The sequence below is a fragment of the Wasmannia auropunctata genome, unplaced genomic scaffold, assembly GCF_000956235.1.
Source record: "Wasmannia auropunctata unplaced genomic scaffold, wasmannia.A_1.0 LD336116.1, whole genome shotgun sequence".
Taxonomy (NCBI): domain Eukaryota; kingdom Metazoa; phylum Arthropoda; class Insecta; order Hymenoptera; family Formicidae; genus Wasmannia; species Wasmannia auropunctata.
The window spans coordinates 2811584-2828910 of record NW_012026774.1 but is presented as its reverse complement, the minus strand read 5'-3'; the positions used below and the strand labels follow the sequence as shown (position 1 = coordinate 2828910).

The 17327-nt window shown below is 40.6% G+C and overlaps 3 protein-coding genes across 6 annotated transcripts in view; 2 read left to right on the top strand and 1 right to left on the bottom strand.

Annotated features, from left to right (window-relative positions):
* Positions 1-1111: 1111 nt before the first annotated feature.
* Positions 1112-17327, bottom strand: part of LOC105462906 (proteasome subunit alpha type-5) — a 64658-nt gene continuing 48442 nt past the window's right edge. Inside the window, exons 1-4 of one of the 2 annotated variants that reach the window (XM_011709820.1) lie at positions 3191-3306; positions 2179-2739; positions 1958-2104; positions 1112-1389 (exon numbers count right to left, since the gene is read on the bottom strand). In XM_011709820.1, coding sequence (XP_011708122.1) covers positions 1285-1389; positions 1958-2104; positions 2179-2739 — 813 coding nt within the window. In that variant the 5' untranslated portion in view covers positions 3191-3306 and the 3' untranslated portion in view covers positions 1112-1284. Of the gene's footprint in view, positions 1390-1957; positions 2105-2178; positions 2740-3190; positions 3307-17327 lie in introns of those variants that run through there. The other variant, XM_011709828.1, reaches the window with a different exon arrangement.
* LOC105462918 (ataxin-10) lies at positions 3402-7800 on the top strand. 3 transcript variants are annotated; one of them, XR_976129.1, is made up of 7 exons: positions 3402-3646; positions 3726-4187; positions 4434-4927; positions 5001-5254; positions 6760-6823; positions 6919-7185; positions 7267-7800. XR_976129.1 is itself a non-coding variant. In XM_011709841.1 (6 exons), exons 1-6 carry the CDS (start codon positions 3537-3539, stop codon positions 7104-7106), a joined length of 1572 nt encoding a protein of 523 aa, XP_011708143.1. In that variant the 5' UTR covers positions 3402-3536; the 3' UTR covers positions 7107-7800. The 3 variants fall into 3 exon arrangements, 1 of the variants encoding a protein (XP_011708143.1); XR_976128.1 differs by having other exon boundaries at positions 6919-7464; positions 7594-7800; XM_011709841.1 differs by having other exon boundaries at positions 6919-7800.
* The window catches only part of LOC105462926 (protein Wnt-7b), a 50827-nt gene continuing 46676 nt past the window's right edge, over positions 13177-17327 (top strand). Inside the window, exon 1 of the mRNA XM_011709862.1 lies at positions 13177-13355. Coding sequence (XP_011708164.1) covers positions 13327-13355 — 29 coding nt within the window. The 5' untranslated portion in view covers positions 13177-13326. The remainder of the gene's footprint in view (positions 13356-17327) is intronic.

The window sequence follows — 17327 nt, the reverse complement described above, 5'->3', positions numbered from 1 at the left end:
TTAGCAAAACACACGGTCGATTGTTTACCGCATTTTGCGGCGGAGAATCAATTCCTTCTTCTTTTTTTTTGTAAATGATCTTGCGTATATTAAAGAGATTATTTTTGATATTTAAAAAATTGTTTTTCCATCGTTAAGAAAAAAAAATACACACATATATATATATATAATCTTTAAAATGATTAATTTATCTTTTAATCAGTACTGCTGCAAAGTACTCTCGAATCGTAATAAAGGTTTCTATCCAATTATTATTACTTTCCCTGCATTAAGCGCGCTCGGGAGATACGAATCTTACACACGAGGCACGTTTCTTAACGCGATGAAAAATACCGTACGGATATCTGAGTGGCCTTTTTTCATACGGATTTCATAACGGATTCGAATTCGTGCGGAATACAGGATGGGCGCAGGCACGGACGGGACAAAAAAAAAAGTAGATTCGTACACACCTTTTAGCGGTGTCACACGTATAGACATTTTAAGAGTTACGTGCAATCAATAGGCGACAGGGAAACCCCCGTGGGAATCCAAGCGAGCGAATCGTAGCGGGATTGAACGCTTGAAATGGAATAATATCCAATAATCTGGCAGCCGAGAGAACGGGATAAAAAGGGACGTTTTATCGGGGCATCGCAGCATCCAACCAAGCGGTATCCGACCATTTCCGCCAAGCTCTCGGAGCCATTTCGCCCCGTTCTCGGCATAGCTGGCAAAATTAATTATTGATTTCGGATACGCGCATTCAGTCGCGGCGGGCAGCTTTTAATCGAAAACGAGCCATCCGTCGCACACCCATTTCCGACCGCTACGAATTTAACAAACGGATCGATCTGGAAATGCCTATTGTGTCACACTATCACTGCCCGCTCGTGGCAAAAAAATCTCCGACTATTCGCGGTTATTCGTTTCAATTCTTTTTACGATAATTTTCGAGGTACTCGACATATGGGTGGAAATTAAATATTTCATTAAAAAATTTAATTTTAACAAATTAATACGAAATAATAAATTAAATAATTCAATCGCAGTATAACTGTTTTATAGAAATATATAAATAACACACGTGCGTTAAATTATATATTAATTTGTTAATATATATTAATGTATATAAATTCTCAAATTAAAGTTTATTTTATATTCATCTGAATAGTATGTATCAATATTCGGGTTGGCAAAATAATAAAACAGGAAGATGAAACAATGTTAATGAAATAAAAATACGTACAGGAATGGAAAGATAAGGAACGTAGGAGCATCTGGAGAAAGGCATCTAGACCAGCTTTATCCTTTAAAGGAGGTAGAGGGCTGGGACAGAGGACTTGGCAACAGGTTACCAGCTGCTGGTCTTGTGAGATTTTCTTCCGACGTGGCGTTGGAGTCTATTAGCTAAATAAAATAAATTGGAAACAAAATTTATATTTTATGTACATGTGTGTTGGAAATATAAGTCTTACTTCTTGAGCATTTTTTTTTAAATTTCATTTTTTTAACAACAGAATTTTTTATCAATTCGAAATCAACATTTTCTTATTAATTAGTAGAAATGTCGATTTGTACAATATATACATGCGTATATGTATATAATATATACACATATATATATTGATTAAACTTCATTTTTATACATAGATTTTATAAAAAAAATAAACAAAAATAACTGAGGGAACCATATTAAAGGAATGCAACGTGAAAAGGCAACGTGAAAAGGTTATAAATTCCACTCCATGTTTCTTTTTTCTTAATATTTTCTCTTTAAAGACGATAAATGAAAATATTAAATATACAGACGTAAGGTATTTGCTCCTGTGGAAAGTGGAGATATAATTTACATTATTACACGCTATTCCATTAAGAAATTTGTTTTTTTTTTCTCCGCGATCTAGTGTAGTAAGACTGTCCGTTATAATTTCGCACGTGTGTACCCATATAGCTTTTAAGCAATATCTTTGATCACCTCTTGTAATTCCGCCTTGCTAAACATGTGAAACAATTGTCCGGGCGTCATTGTCATCACTTCGATATTGGTGTCGTTCAGTTTTTCTTCCATCACCTGCTTCAATATCGTCAGCGCAGCTTTCGACGCTTCCTTGAGCGTCATGGACTGCAACAACGATATTAATTTAGTACTTAATATCGATAAATATTGTTTAAGTCGATGGTAACAAGGCAAATTACCTTATGATATACTTCTTGAAGATTTTGTTGAGCTCCCTCGCTACCAGATCCTATGGCCTTAGCATCAAACTGAACAAAAGTGCCAGACGGGTCCATGTGATACAGCTGTGGGCCTTTCTCGTCGATCCCCGCAAACAGCATTGCTACGCCAAACGGTCTCGACATGGCAGTGCCGTCGTCGTCGCTGTCTCCGAACTGTATAGCTAAATTGGACACCGCCTGAGCGGTCGACTCCACCGTCATCCTCTCGTTGTAGACGAACCAATGATTCTGGCATTCGACTCGAGCCCTCTCGATCATCGTCCGCGAATCGGCCATCAAACCGGACGCGGCGCAGCCTATATGTCTATCAATTTCTACAATTTTTTCTACGGTCGTCGGTTCCATTAAAGAAGAAGTGATACGTTTCTCCACCGCCAGAATGACTCCCTCCGTTGTTGCGATTCCAATGGCGGTGGAGCCGAGCTTTATGGCTTCTATGGCGTACTCGACTTGAAATAATCTTCCCTCCGGCGAGAAGGTGTTCACTCCACGATCGTACTCGGAACGTGTTAGAAACATCTTGAAACAGATAAAAGATTCACAGGTTAGACATAGGTGACATTAGTATATGACAAATTGTTGCCCTTAACTACTTTATATTTCAATTCTCTGTTCTAAATCATCGAGAAAGTAATGTAAAATTGAAATTGGAGCTCGACGATCGTCCTGTAGAAATCAAGTTTGAGGTTAAGCGCGAGCAAAGATGACACAAATAAATTCAATAAAGTTACCGAACGTCAATATCTATTATTATGCGCAATTATAATACACGAAAGAGCATTTGGATATCGATAGAAGCGGATAAAAGCTCAAACTGACAGAATAACAAACCGAGTGAGTAGTCGGTTAACAAAGAATGACATGGCAAAACGAAATCGAGTGTTCCGTGAATACGTGTGATACGAGTGTGATTATGAATATTTGATTGATATTTAACGTAATTAGTTATCAGGCTAAGTTCCAAGTTTACCTTAAATGCTTTTTGTTTTACAATAGCAGGCGTAGAAGTACAAAATGCCGACTTGTCACACAAACGCTAGTCACGGAGAGTCGCGATGATTGAATGCAATGGAGTAGCGGTAGGGTAACTGAGGGTAACGCGAGAGGGGGTATCACCGTGTCCGCATTTTGAGTGGAACCCGTTTGCTGACCTCTACGTGCACGGTTCGTACACGTTGAACTACGTAGTCACGGACACTTCCGGTGGATAACACATCCACGATTTTGTTTTGTGTATGCGTAATGCGTATGTATCAGCTGACACGTGCTCATGAAAAGCATCGTCCGGGCAATAAGCAGTGGCGATTTTGTTAAAAATGACGACACGCATTAATTCGCAGAAATTAAAAGTAATTATAAAAGAGCAAAACTGGGATGAATTATTGCAAAATGTCAAACCGAGGCATTTTGTCGGGCAGGAGTCAGAGTAAGTGTGAAACAGCAAAATGTTTGCAGGTTGTCATTTGACAGATAATTGTATAAGATAATTATTACACGTGTTTCAGGACGATGCCGGACGCAAGTATCTTAGCACAGATGTGTCGAGTACTCGTGAGCGAAAACGCTCCTGATGCGATTGTAATTTTATGCCTGAAATGCTTGGGGAACTCTTGTCTCGACAGTTACAAATACAAACGGCATACGATAAAAAACGTAGAATCCGTTAGATACGGCAAAGATTTGTACAATGAATTGGTCGAGAATGATTTATGCAAACGAGGAGAGAACTGCGATTATCCGCACGATTCGCACTTTCCTTACGACGGAGTCGTAGAATGGACTGTAGATTGCATTAAGATACGTGGGAAGTCTGTGTTCCGCTTGCTCGACAACGAATTGGACATCCTTAGGCTCAGCATCCAATTTTTATGTAATTTATTTACGTACGCGTGTCCGGATGTTACATCCGCAGACAATGACATTCTGAGATATTTAAATTGTGATAATAACTTGCAACAAGCTATTCTGTAAGTTTATATATAATTACATTCATAAATCTTAATAGCTCTTTATAATTTAAATTATGATAACTTGAAACAAGCTATTCTATTTATATATAATTACATATTTATAATATATAATTACAAGTTTATAATATATAGTTTTACATATATAAATCTTAATAATTACATATATAAATCTTAATAGTTCTTTTTATAATTTTCGTTTATGTTATTTGTTGAAAATAAAAAGATTGTTTTAATTATTTTTAGGAGTTGCATGCAGTCTGATCACAGACCCCTCGCCAATGCAGCTTGCATATACGTGCACAACGCGTTAAATAAATTAAGTCACAGCTATTTCACACTGGAGAAGAGAGATCTAGGTTTACAGTTGTTAAAACCTGCCAAGGAAGATTTTACATCCGCAAAGGATGCGCTGTTACTTCTGTTACGCCAACCAAATGTATTTGAGGATACTTATGACAGTGCGGCTGTCAGCGAGAAGTTAGATTTACTTGAAATTATCCACAATGAAATCTGGAAGTCCTGGCAATCCGATCTGAATACGGTGCTCACAAAGGATCAGGCGGAATTTCTAGCGTTAACATTTTGCAAAAAGAGTGATCTCATTTTAAAGACCGCGGACACGTATGTGAATAGCATAGATCCTACGGAAATTATTCTTATTCTTAATATTCTGGGGCTTCTTACTGCGCAAAACATGATCTCTGAAAATGTCAGGTGTTTGCTTATTAACTGTAAATGTAAGTACACCAGTTTCTAGTACAATTTCATTAGGCGTGAAGTAAAGATGATATAATTGTATTATATTTATAGATCTCTTGATGTCGTTACATATGATGGGAAAGGAAGCAGACAATTATTTTACTCCAATAACAAATTTAAGTAAAGTGGCACCCAATGCACAAAATAGAGCTGTAAATATATGCTCAAGTACAAATGGTACCGAGGCAACCGGAACAACGGCAGCAAACTGCGATCCACAGGAGCATCCTGCATATGGCTTTAAAGCGGGACTGACACAAGTCATTGCAAATGTGGTACATAAAAATAAAATGTGTCAAGATCTGGTAAGTGCAATTACATGAAAAATTTTATATCAGTATTTTATACATAAAAAAAGGGAAAAGTAAAATTTACAAAATTTATCTGGCGTCGATAAGGAACATTCCTTATGTGTTTTATTCGGGCATTTCGGGCCGTTAAAGCGCGCCTCATAATGGTCTCGAGAAGAATTAAAACATCACGTTTTGAGCAGGTGGCAATCGATATACGTGTAATAAAAAAATAGAAAACAAACAATAAAAATAGAAAATATAACAAAAAGATGCATGCATATATATCTAATTACTATTAATATTAATATTACTATTTCACGATAAATTCTTTAAATAATATTTTAGTTTAAATTAAATTTAAATTTATTTTAATAAGAAATTCGTAACTGTTTATTTTTCATTCTTTTTTAATCGCAATTTTAAATTCTTTCTTTTTATCGTAAATTTAATTAACGCGTATTGGATTGCATTATTATTTTATACAGAGCGTTTATCCTCTCGATTTTTTAATTTAAAACTTTTATTTATAATAATTATTACAATATAAATGCGTATTTTTTTTAACTTCTTATTTTATCTACAAAATAATTAATTTTTATTTAAAAAATGTTTGAAGTTTGAGAAAAACGCAAGTGTTTTAGTAAAAGTCCTGTATGTTGTTCAGCTGTATGTTGCGAAACCACTCGGGGTATCTTAAGCTTCACACGAAGAAAAAGAATGGCCGGAGCGCGCTCGTTGCTGCCGTCCGACTGTGAGTTCCGGCCACACAGAACGCTCGCGTCGCGTTGTTCCGCACCCAAGGGATTAAAATTATACCTCCATGAATGATGATAGGTTATTTTCAAGCGTAGAGAACCTTGACAGTTGCAAAATATAAATTTGGCTTTTTGTTAGCGCGCCACGGTTGTGCGCTACGCATGTACCGGTAAATCGATATTTCTCTCCCGCCCGATTACATCTCGCGTGGTGCGGATGATACGGAATACGCGAACAAAAGATACGCAATAGCACCGCGGCCTGTCGTGTCGGACAAAGCGAAATTAAGTGTTCCATCTGAGCTGGGAGATGTAGCAAGACGATCGAAATCTGATATACGCGCTGCGAATTTAGCGGATCTGCGAGATGACAAAGTTCGCGTCGCATGCGTATTGACAGATAAATTAGTTATGATGAATCAGAGCGGAAACGAGAGAGAGAGAGAGAGAGAGAGAGAGAGAGAGAGAGAGAGAGAGAGAGAGAGAGCGCCTGCGGGCGGAATATTAATTCTGTGCTCCTAGCGTCAAGGATGACATGTACATTGCCGTAGTCAGTAGGATAGATAGTAGGACGCAGATAATTTTTTGTCGATCATCAATTATAACAAATCTCTTGTTGGTACGGAAATAGTAACGTTATGCATCGCGTTCGATCGTTCGTGCGGACAAAAGTCGCTCTTCGTGAGCTACTTCGAGAAGTTTTAAATAAAAAAAAATAAAAAAAAATATATATATATAAAACGATATAATATACGATTTCAGTTTCGCGAGATCGATGGAATCCCATTGCTTCTGGATTGTTGCAACATAGACGCGAGGAATCCGCGTAAGTGTAATTGAATTTCACGTTTTTCTTTTTTTTTTTTTTTTTACTTTTGTTTGCTTTTTCTGCTTGCTATTCTATTGACAATTTCTACGCAGTTATCTTGCAATGGACCATTCTCGCTTTGAGAAATCTGTGCGAGGGAAATCCTGAGAATCAAGAGATCATTAGGAGTTGCGAAAAAACGGGCGTGCCGGATAATCCGGCGCTGCAAGAGATGGGACTGACTCTGCACGAGGACGCGGACGGGAAGTCGATTCGTATCGCTCCTCTGCGTCGCAATTAGGAAGATTTATCTGTTTCCTAGGACGCGAGATATCGCCCCGCGGCGATCGATCGGTCCGATAATTATCAAACTATTACTTGTTTGTATCGATAATATCCCCGATAAGATGCAATGATTGGTTTATCTTGGTATGCATAAATAATTACATTATTCCAATTAGTCGGACTGAAATGTATCCTGCTGTACCACTCGCGAAAAAAAAAGCACCGCAATTACAACGGATCGTGCCATTAGACGAAATACGATGTGGTACGGGCACCGAGAGAAAAGAGATATTTTATCTACCATTCATGGCCGAGTGATTTACGATACAATAAAAGCTGCCGCGAGAGTTCACGGTCTATTAGTAATTGCTAATGTAAGTATATACAACTGCTATCGTTGATCATTCAATTGCAACGCGAAATGGATTTCGTTTTCCTTTTTAACGATGAACCCTCATCAAGATTTCATTAAATGCTCACGGAGGACGATGATAATTTTTTAGGCGGCGTTCTGCAAATCAAATAAATAAATAAATTATAGCAATAAATAAAGTGTCTATACACGTCCATGCCCGTTTTTCCCCGCCCTCTCGCGAAATTGCTCAAGAGACGAAGAGACTAGTGGAGATTCCTGTTTAAGAATTATAGAACCTCCAATTATGCTGTCAGGAGGACGCAGTGTTTTAATAAATAATTTCTCTATTAATTAATTGCGCGCATCTCAATTCCCCCTCCACCCCCCGCTCCCTCCTCCCTTGTCCCCGCGATTCCCGTTTTAAGACGATAATTTCTCACGTCCGCGGCCGTTTCTCATCCGCGTACAATTTTACGATGAGGCACGGCGACGACGGTCGTCCTGCGCGTAATAGGTGTTTATTAATGTCATCCGCGAGGCGCGGGCAAGGAGCGGGCGAGCGAGAGAGGAATCGCGCGCGTGGTGGGTGAGAAATCCGCCTGCGCGTACCAACTTGTTGTGCGTTAATTATACCGGAAGTTTCGAAATATACACACAGGGAGAGAGACAGTTACGTTTTCCTTTCTAATGGAATTCTCTTCGGACGGTAAACCGCGCGATTTCCAGCGTCTCGCGGGATCGGCTATAGTATAATATCGATAAATAAATAATATTAAGATAATTATCTCTCTCTTTCTCTCTCTCTCTCTCTCTCTCTCTCTCTCTCTCTCTCTCTCTCTCTCTCTCCCTCTCGTAGAACATGCGCTGCGCACGTTCTACTTAGCCGTGATACGCGACGGCATGCGCCGTCTCTGGAAGGATTTACGAAATGTAATAATAGGTTTCCGGACGTAATATGCGATCTAATCGAGCATGACCAATCGCTGATTTACGGCGCGGTTTCAATGAAGAATAAAAATTACGGATAGTTGTGGCCGCGTATATACACAAGAGTCTTACTTTTCTCCCATAAATACACGATCGAGTGACACTCGCCACGCAGATATTAAACGTTGCGTTAATCCCTCTCTTTATTAAGTTTCCCCGTTGCAACAAAGGACGATAGATTTGTTATCGCGCGAATTTATGTTGCTCCTTTTCGAGATATTTTCACAAGCGAGCCAACTCCTCGACAAAATACCTCACGTTTGCACGTTTCGCGTATGAAAGTAGACGGGTATACCGTCGGTACGCGTCGCGCGTACGAACGTTCCGTAAATTGCTTTTGATTTAAATATCGGCCCATCTCGCGTACGATCAATCTCGGATCGTTGCGTAATGGCGAGCAGTTAACGCATCAATTTATCAGTTAATTACATACGCGGTTAATTGCCACGAGCAATTATTTCCGCGCAAGAGAAGCGGCTCTCCGTACGCACCTCGTACACAACTTGCACACGCGGCAAGAGACCGCGCGTTCGAGGAAGCGAGATGAAATTCCTGCCACGTGAGCCACTTTGATCGCGCGGTCAATGTATCGATAGAAGTGGCTCCTCGTGATCTTGTTGAGAAGAATACGGGCATCCAGAAACCAAAACACAACAGCGTATAGGAAAAGACGTTAAGAATACAGAGGTTCGACCATAGCGAACTCTTTTTCAAGCCTCTCCAAATTCTATTGATCCATTTATATTTTTGTATCTATTTTTAGCCCCCTCAATCCCCATTCTATTTCTTTAATGGCGTATACAAAGTGAAATGTCATTTTAGTTACGCTAGCAACGATATCTTTATTCTTATTCGTCAAATAGGGATTGAGGGAGCTAAAAATAAAGAGATTGATGCCAAAAATAGAAGGTTTAATCGTATGTGAGAGAAAATTTTATCATTTCATTTTTTTGTGATTACAAAACTTTGCAACAAGACCAGATCCGGGTATGAAGGAACCGCCTACTTGTAAGAATCGATCGGAGTAATTAATCGAATTCGAGATGCAATGCTGCGTCCCCCGTAAAAGAAATATCTTCCAGCGCGTTGAGGATTTCGTCGATCCGCCGACCTTATTAATATTCATAGACGCTGACGAGGGAAGCGTAAAAAGCGCTTGGTCGTGCGTGAGATCGCTCAGGTGCGTAAATTCTGATCGGCTCCTTGATAATCAACTCGTTGACGCAATAAATTCCGGCAAAAGATAGTCGAATAGAAAGAGAGGGAGAAACTGAGAGCGGAGCATGGAGCCCAACTTTAGATAATGTCTTCTGTTTGTTCCCAATTATACTTGTATTTCGAGTTATACGAATCGTTTATCATAATTTTCGATTTAAAAAATAATAAGGATTCGACGTGGATTGGGGAAATTGTCTTTCCTCTTTCGCCTCTTTATTAGAGCCTCAGAAATGCTAAGAAATTTTTCTAGTCGACATTTTCAAGATGATTTACGTAACATTTTAAATTAGTATCTGAATAAGTTTATACAAACATGCAAATATTATGTAAAAGTATAAAATTAAAGTGAGTTTCCTGTTTGTATTTTTATCTAACTTGAAAATATACTTATTTTGTTATAGCATTCAGTCTCTTATAACACTCTAGATATTTGATCTCTTAGATGTTCTATTTAAAAAATTGAAACGAGACTGTTATAATATAATTAAGCTTCTTTCGCAATTTATTTTCTTTAAAGATAACATCAAATTCTTCCTCTTTATTCTTAATTAAAAGATCAATTTTCTCTAAAAATTTTTATTGTCAATTTTTTACTATTATAAATAAATTGGGTTCTTTTTAAATTAAGATTCTTCTTTGGTCGTGAAATACGCTACTATAGAAAAAAATGCAGGAGATCGACAATGAGAGGAAAAATTTGAGAAAATATTCAATCGATAATCTGATACAAAATAATACATAGGAAATTGAGTATACATTGCAGCTTTGATAATCTGATACAAAATAATACATAGGAAATTGAGTATACATTGCAGCTTGTCCCGATTCTTTACTTGCAGCACTCACCCTTTCTTATATAAAGTCTTATGTAAATTTAAGACAAAAGACGAAAGCTGCAATGGCGTGATGGATAGATCGATGGTAGATACTCGGGATAGATAATCGGTCCAGCAAACGAACTAGATTCTCGTATTAATAGAGGCCGCAAATTGATCCGGCGTCGGCGCCTAATAAGTCGCGGATTCTCTCCGCGATATCGGGGCCTGAACGGGGCCTCGCGCGCGCCTACGCGTGATTTCTCTCAAAGAACCCCGACACGACGATATATTTCCTATGCCCTCGTATACTTTACATACATCTTATCCGCTGCGCTTTTGTACGAAAGAGTCGAATCGAACGTAAAGGGTCATGCACAACGCGTCGTCGAAGAACGGGGCCGAGATCTTTTCTAAAACTTCCAGGTAATGCCGTAAAAGAGATTACTCGAGACTAATCCAAGTTGAGCTCTGAAAGAGCGTCGGTTCGATCGGCTTTTCCGTTGAAACGTATTTTTATGTCAAGAGAGTTTGACATTTATTCTAACGACGGTGACGCCGAAATGTATAAGATATATTATTGTTCAAAAAGATCCCAGGAGGAAGGATCGCGCAGGAAAATGACAACGCGTATAGGTATAGTTAATTATAAAGAGGACTCGCGCGCACCGAGAGCATGCAGACCGCGCGATATGTTTTAACGACTGCCGCACACGCGGTGCGTAAGCCGTAAATGTTACGCCGAGCCAGAGATTCGTGTAATAGCCACTAAAAGCGAGTTTCGTCCCTTTATGGATCGTAAAGGCAGGGATATTTGGAACGGGGGAAACCACCGCTTAAATTGACCCGACTCGCAGTTAACTAAAAGAGCGTGAGGCACGATCGCGTCGTAGGTATACCGGAATAATCCCCCAAGAGAACTCCATTGTCAGCATCGATGATTTCCTCTTAGCGAATGGGATCTTAAATCCTTCACAACGTCATGCGAAACATATACGTTTATAGACTATTATAAAGAAAAAAATATAATAATTATCAACCATGGAATCGTTGGACCAAATAAATATAAATTTATATGAATTATATAATTTATATAGAGATAAAAATTTAATTAAAAGATATCTAGAAGATATCTGAAGAATGTTTGAAATATTTGTAACAATGTTATATAACACCCCATTGTCAGCACGACGATTTTCTTTTAGCGAATGGGATCTTAAATCCTTCACATCATGCGAAACATATACGTTTACAGATTATTATAAAGAGAAAAATATAATAATTAATTATCAGCCTTGGAATCGTTGGACTAAATAATATAAATATAAATTTATATAAATTATATAATTTATAGAGATAAACATTTAAAAGATATTTGGAAGATATCTGAAGAATGGTTGAAATAAGTATTTGTAACAATGTTACCCGCGCTAATTAATTACGCGATTCGCTTTCAGTCACGTTTCGGTTTACCCCGCGGGTAAATTAATTCCCGATATATTCGAAATTCGAATATATACACGCGTGCATTGTCCGAGCGATGAAAAGTCCGCTCTAATTACCCCGTGTAAACGGAGCCGCGCGTCGATTTCTCGAGAGACGGGCGCGACGTCGCTCGTAAACAATGACAATAGGGCCTGCCGTCCGCGAGCGGATGCTGCTGCCGATGTCAGAGCGGCCCTCATGATGGCCGCCTGCGATCCTCTGGCCCGTCCGTCGAGTTAATTAATCGCACCGAACGATCTCCATTGAAATGGAATCTGGATAAATTTTCCCGTGCTGATGTGCCGCCGGGCTAGCATGTGGGTATTATCTTTACGACCTCTTCAAAGAGGAGATGAGACGTCGGGGCGGCGGTGAGGGGCTGGGGGACGCATGCGCGCGCGATACGGCCGCAGCCGCTGGAAACGGTGCACCGAAACCGGAGAACCTGTTATCAGAGAAACAGTGGCCTGGGACTTGGTCCAATTATCACGCAGGCGAGACACACCGAGGCCTCGTTCGCGAGACGCGTCGTCCTCGTCGCTCTTAATTCCGACTCGCTGGAGAACCAGCGTCGCTGCGCGCGTGGCGTTCACCACCATGCCGAATCCTCGCGAACGTGCCGTTCCGAATTCGGAGAGATTTTCGTTAAGACAGAATTAGCTGGAAACTATGATCGTTCATGCGGTCGATCTAATTCATGTCGACGGATCTCCCTCCACGTCCTCCATCTATACGTTACACGGTGTGGACAGAAATAATAGCTAACGTGACGACGCGTTTTGCGCGTAACGTGTATACTCGATACGCAGTGTTTTAGCCGTCTGCTGAGCGGTAAAAGTGTCGAGATATACGTTAAAGACAGCGAGCTCGACGCGAAATTAAATGCGGACGCAAGTCATCCGAGAATGACTCCGAGAAAATGCGTCTCGCCGTCGTTTCTTGGCAACGCGGATAGGGATTATAGCGTGACGTGTCGAAGGTATTACATGTCGATCGAGTGGGACACGAATACACCTCACTGCCACCTCTATACACCTTCGGAAAACTTTCGAGCCGCTCGACATTCGTGTGACGTATGACTGTGGAGAAGACGCGATGCACACAGGTGATACTGTTCGAGGTGAAAGCGCCGCCGACGTTATTATCAGACGAGACCAAGTGGCCCAATTTGTACCGCGCCGTTAAGGAGCGACGGAGATGATTTATGGAAACGGTAGACGCGCTAATTGCCTGCCGATGTGATTCATCGGGCGGTGTCGTTACACATCCGAGAGCACGTCGGTCGCTTTGTGAAGGAAGCGGCCTAAAAATAATCTCAGCATCTCTCGATCGCGATGGTGTGTGCGGCAGTCGCTTAATTATAACGATACGGCATAATGAGGGAGATTCGATGCTTGCTCCTGAGGTAAGATCAACCATGTTTCTAAAATGCAATTTCGTATACGTGTGTTCGATTACGCATCGAGCGATATTACATGTGTTTACTTATCATATTTATTATATTTATATCAATTTTGTTTATTTATATTTATAGAAATTAATTTATTCAGAACTAGCCTCCCAATGTTACATTGCATGTATATATTTATTATAAAATTATTAAACGATCTCGCGTCGTAGAGTCGCTCAATATACTCGCGAAGGTATAGCCAGAAACGCGCTATCGCGTGCGAGTGCTCTCCGGTTCTCTGAAAAGCGTTAAATCAGTTATCTCGAATGTTCGCCCGGCGTTTCCTCGCGCGCCTTGCTTTCGACACCGTCATTTTCTCCCGTTCTCACGATCTTTTCGCGTCTTCGCGCTCGTGTTGTTCCTCTTTCGATTTCACTCACGTCGTTTACCGTCTCCATCGTGTGGCGGCTCTTAAAATCATGTATTTCCGTGGCGGGGTAGGCCGGGATCTCTTTTTTTTTCTCTCCGTTCCCCGAGAGAGTCTCGTTTCGCCGTCTCTCTACCGCCGGTTCTCTTTCCTCTCGCGCGCGCGCGCGCGCTTCTCTCCCTCATCCCGTTCCTCTCCCTTCCACTCGAGAGTCCCGGTGTAACAATGGCTGCCCTCTAATTATCGGAAGACCGCGGCACTTTAAAAAGATCCCGGGAGAGCCCATCACGGGATTCCGTTTCGTTCGCTCCTTAAAATTTCTCTCCCGCCCGCCCTTCCTTCCTTCCGTCTTTCCTTCCTTACGCTCGCCTTCTCTTTCTCCGGGCGGCGTCCGAGACGTCGGTAACAAAAACAATCAACGTGTGGCGATCGTTGCTCGGTGGAAAATTAGTTTCGTCTCGCGAGAGCACCTACCGCGAATTCGCAATAGCCGTTGGGTCCTTCGTCGGGACTCTTTACTGGACCTTCAGAGGCTTTGTGAGAAAATGATGAAAATAATCATAAGATTCATATCTTTCCAGTAATTAATTAGGGTAATTAATTTAAGACTCATGCCTTCATCACTTTATCTCTTACCATAAATATGTCAGTTTGCAGAGCATAGTAATTTCTGTTGCATTATTATAAGGATACTCGCTCGACGATTGCTCATTATTATAAAATGTAACTTCCTGATCACTTTAAAACGTTCACGTAGACGTGCATATACATAGGTATATATATATATTTTACTCAAGCTTTCTAGTATCGGTCTCGGCCGGGCATAAGACGTTCTCGAGTTGCGCCCAGCGCGGCCGAGTGCGCGGGATCATGACGGCGCTTTCCGGTCCGGCCGAGAAAGATCGTAGAAGGGAGAAAAGCCACGCCAATAAAGAGAAAATAGCGGCCGTACGACGAGAAGCGCGAGTCGGAATGGGCGTAACCCAAGGCGAGCTCGTGAGGCTCGTACCTGTTGCTCGTTGCTTCCTATTAAATACTCTCAAGCCGACCCACGCTAGAAAGGAGTCGCTCACGTCTGCGTTAGTAACCAATGACTAAGAGCGAGGAATAGTTTTTTTTTTCCTTTCCACCCTTTCCACACGACGCGGTTCTTTCTCTTCCTCGTTCGGTTCCTTCTTCGGGGAATCGCCCGATTCGATCTCTTCCAAAAGCGACGCGCGCGCGTGCGCGCGCTTAGAACCGGACGCACGTGCGCTGCACGTAACGTCGACAACGCGATTGCGCGCCTTTCCGTATGGGAAACTCTTAAAAATCCACGCTTTCTCGTAGATTCCGCCATCGGTTGATTTATGAGACCGCGGCAGGGAGGTGGAAGATTTCTAATCGCGAAACTCTCACGGTAACGCTTCCGAGATTGAACTTCGAGATACGATTTATAATGTCTTCTTTAATAAAAATACAAGGCCGAATCTTTTGTCGCTATTAGTCGCAAACCCTTTTTACAGTAAACGTCTCAATCAGTTTTTTTGTTAGGCGTTTTTTTTTCTTTCGTTACATCCTATAGACACACGGCTGTTCACCCCGTTTTCGTTCGAATTTCGTCGCTTCCCCTATGCTTCTTGTCGCCCCATTTTTCTTTGGTGATATCTCTTTGTGCACTTCTATTAGCGGTTTGTATTTCGAGCAGATGTTTGCCGGGTACAATGTCTTTCTACATGCTAGCCAGTTTAGGCCTCCCGGCGGCATTGTATCCGCCGAGATATAAAAGATTGGGGTAGGCCCTTTTCGGGGCCTTAACAACGACACCGCGAAGGAAACGTGTTTACTCTGTTCGGGACGGGCCGCTATCTTAAGAGGATACAAGCGAGTCGAGAAATTTTCTGGAGAAGAGATCCTCGAAACGAAAAGCGTTGATGACGCTGCGTTCTTTATAAATTTGCACACAAAATAAGAAAATATTTAAGGTATCTTATTTCACAGTTGACTTTACCTAGATTTAGGACTTGTGGATTTTCGATGAACCTATAACAACTCAGAGGATGCCGTGAACCGTTTCGTCTTAATAATTTCGAGTATTTGTACCTTCGTATTTCCGACCGTCGATCGTCCGACTAATAATGGAGTCATAAACGATCTGACACGGACCGTAGGGTTCCTAGCATTATACAGCTCGAATTAGGGACTCCCAGATAATTTATTTAAGAGCGGGACTAAGAAAATCCTTGAACCTCGCCGCAGGTGTAGCTTGAATATTATGGTGATAATGAGAACAGGGTGTTGCTTTGTAAACTGCGGTATTGAGGGGCAAAAAATATACGACACCGACGTGCAAATGACTAAATAATTTCTATAAGAATTATTAAAAAAATCTTTTTGTACATTTTTACCATCGATTTACTGGAAATTGTCTTCAGTGCAATGTTTCACGCGTCCGTGGAATCTTATACAATCCACGGAACATCCTGTAAGATCGTAAGATTCGCGGCAACATATCGTTGCGACATCGGCGACAGCGTTATTATACGTCACATTGCCCATAAAGAGCATCGATAATTAAACGGTGTTATAAATTACCACCGTTATATCGTAAAGCTAATGATGTTCCGTTAAAGCGCTACAGCGTGAAAACTGCGCGCTCGAAATTCACGGTAGGCTGTAAACATTTTTACGGTGCTCGTCCGTTACCCGCCCTGAGAGAACCGCCCGATCGCGACGACGGAAAAACGCGAGAAGTCGCGAGAGCCGACGGTAGCGAATGAGATAACAATATATAAAATGAGGATTCACAATGAACGCGCAATGCTGACTCTTTCGCTCGTGTTTTTTGTACATACCTATAATATCCTGTGCGCAATTATAAATCATTATGACCCAGTGTAGCTTCCGGTACGTTCACCATTGTCGCCCCTCGATTATAAAATTATTATACGTAAAATTATAATTATTATCGGCAGGCAATTCTATAGAACGATTTACACGCATTCATAGGAAACAAATGCAATCCTACGTGTACGAGTCTCCTTTTTTTGTTAGTCGCCTATCGAATGCTCTGCTCAGCCAGACATGTTTCCTGTCGTTTGTCCGGCTCGCACGAATAAAGTGATAGAGCGTTATTGTCACAAATCGCGTCGTTCGCTAGCAACAACCTCGCATTTATATATACCACGCTCCAATTTTTACAATAACATGTGATTTCAAAGTTTCCTATAGGAAACGGAAAAGAGAGGTAAGGAGTCGAGATCTATATGCATGACTGGCACACTGAGAGAAAAGATATACTAATGGTAACAAAAACAGAGAATTATTCACAAAAGTCAAGTTTTATTCTAAAATTTTGTTAAAATAGCAAAATATATAATTAAATAAGCAAAATTTGGTATAATTTTTGATTTAACAACACAATTTTATTTGGTTACTCACATTTTGTACACAGTAATATAAAATTGGGTTGCAATTACAAAATAAGTTTTCTTTTAGTAAGTTCAACAAAATAATGTAATTATTTTGGTAATTTTATTCAATAAATTCGACGAATTAATATCGACGTGTTAGTTTAGTTA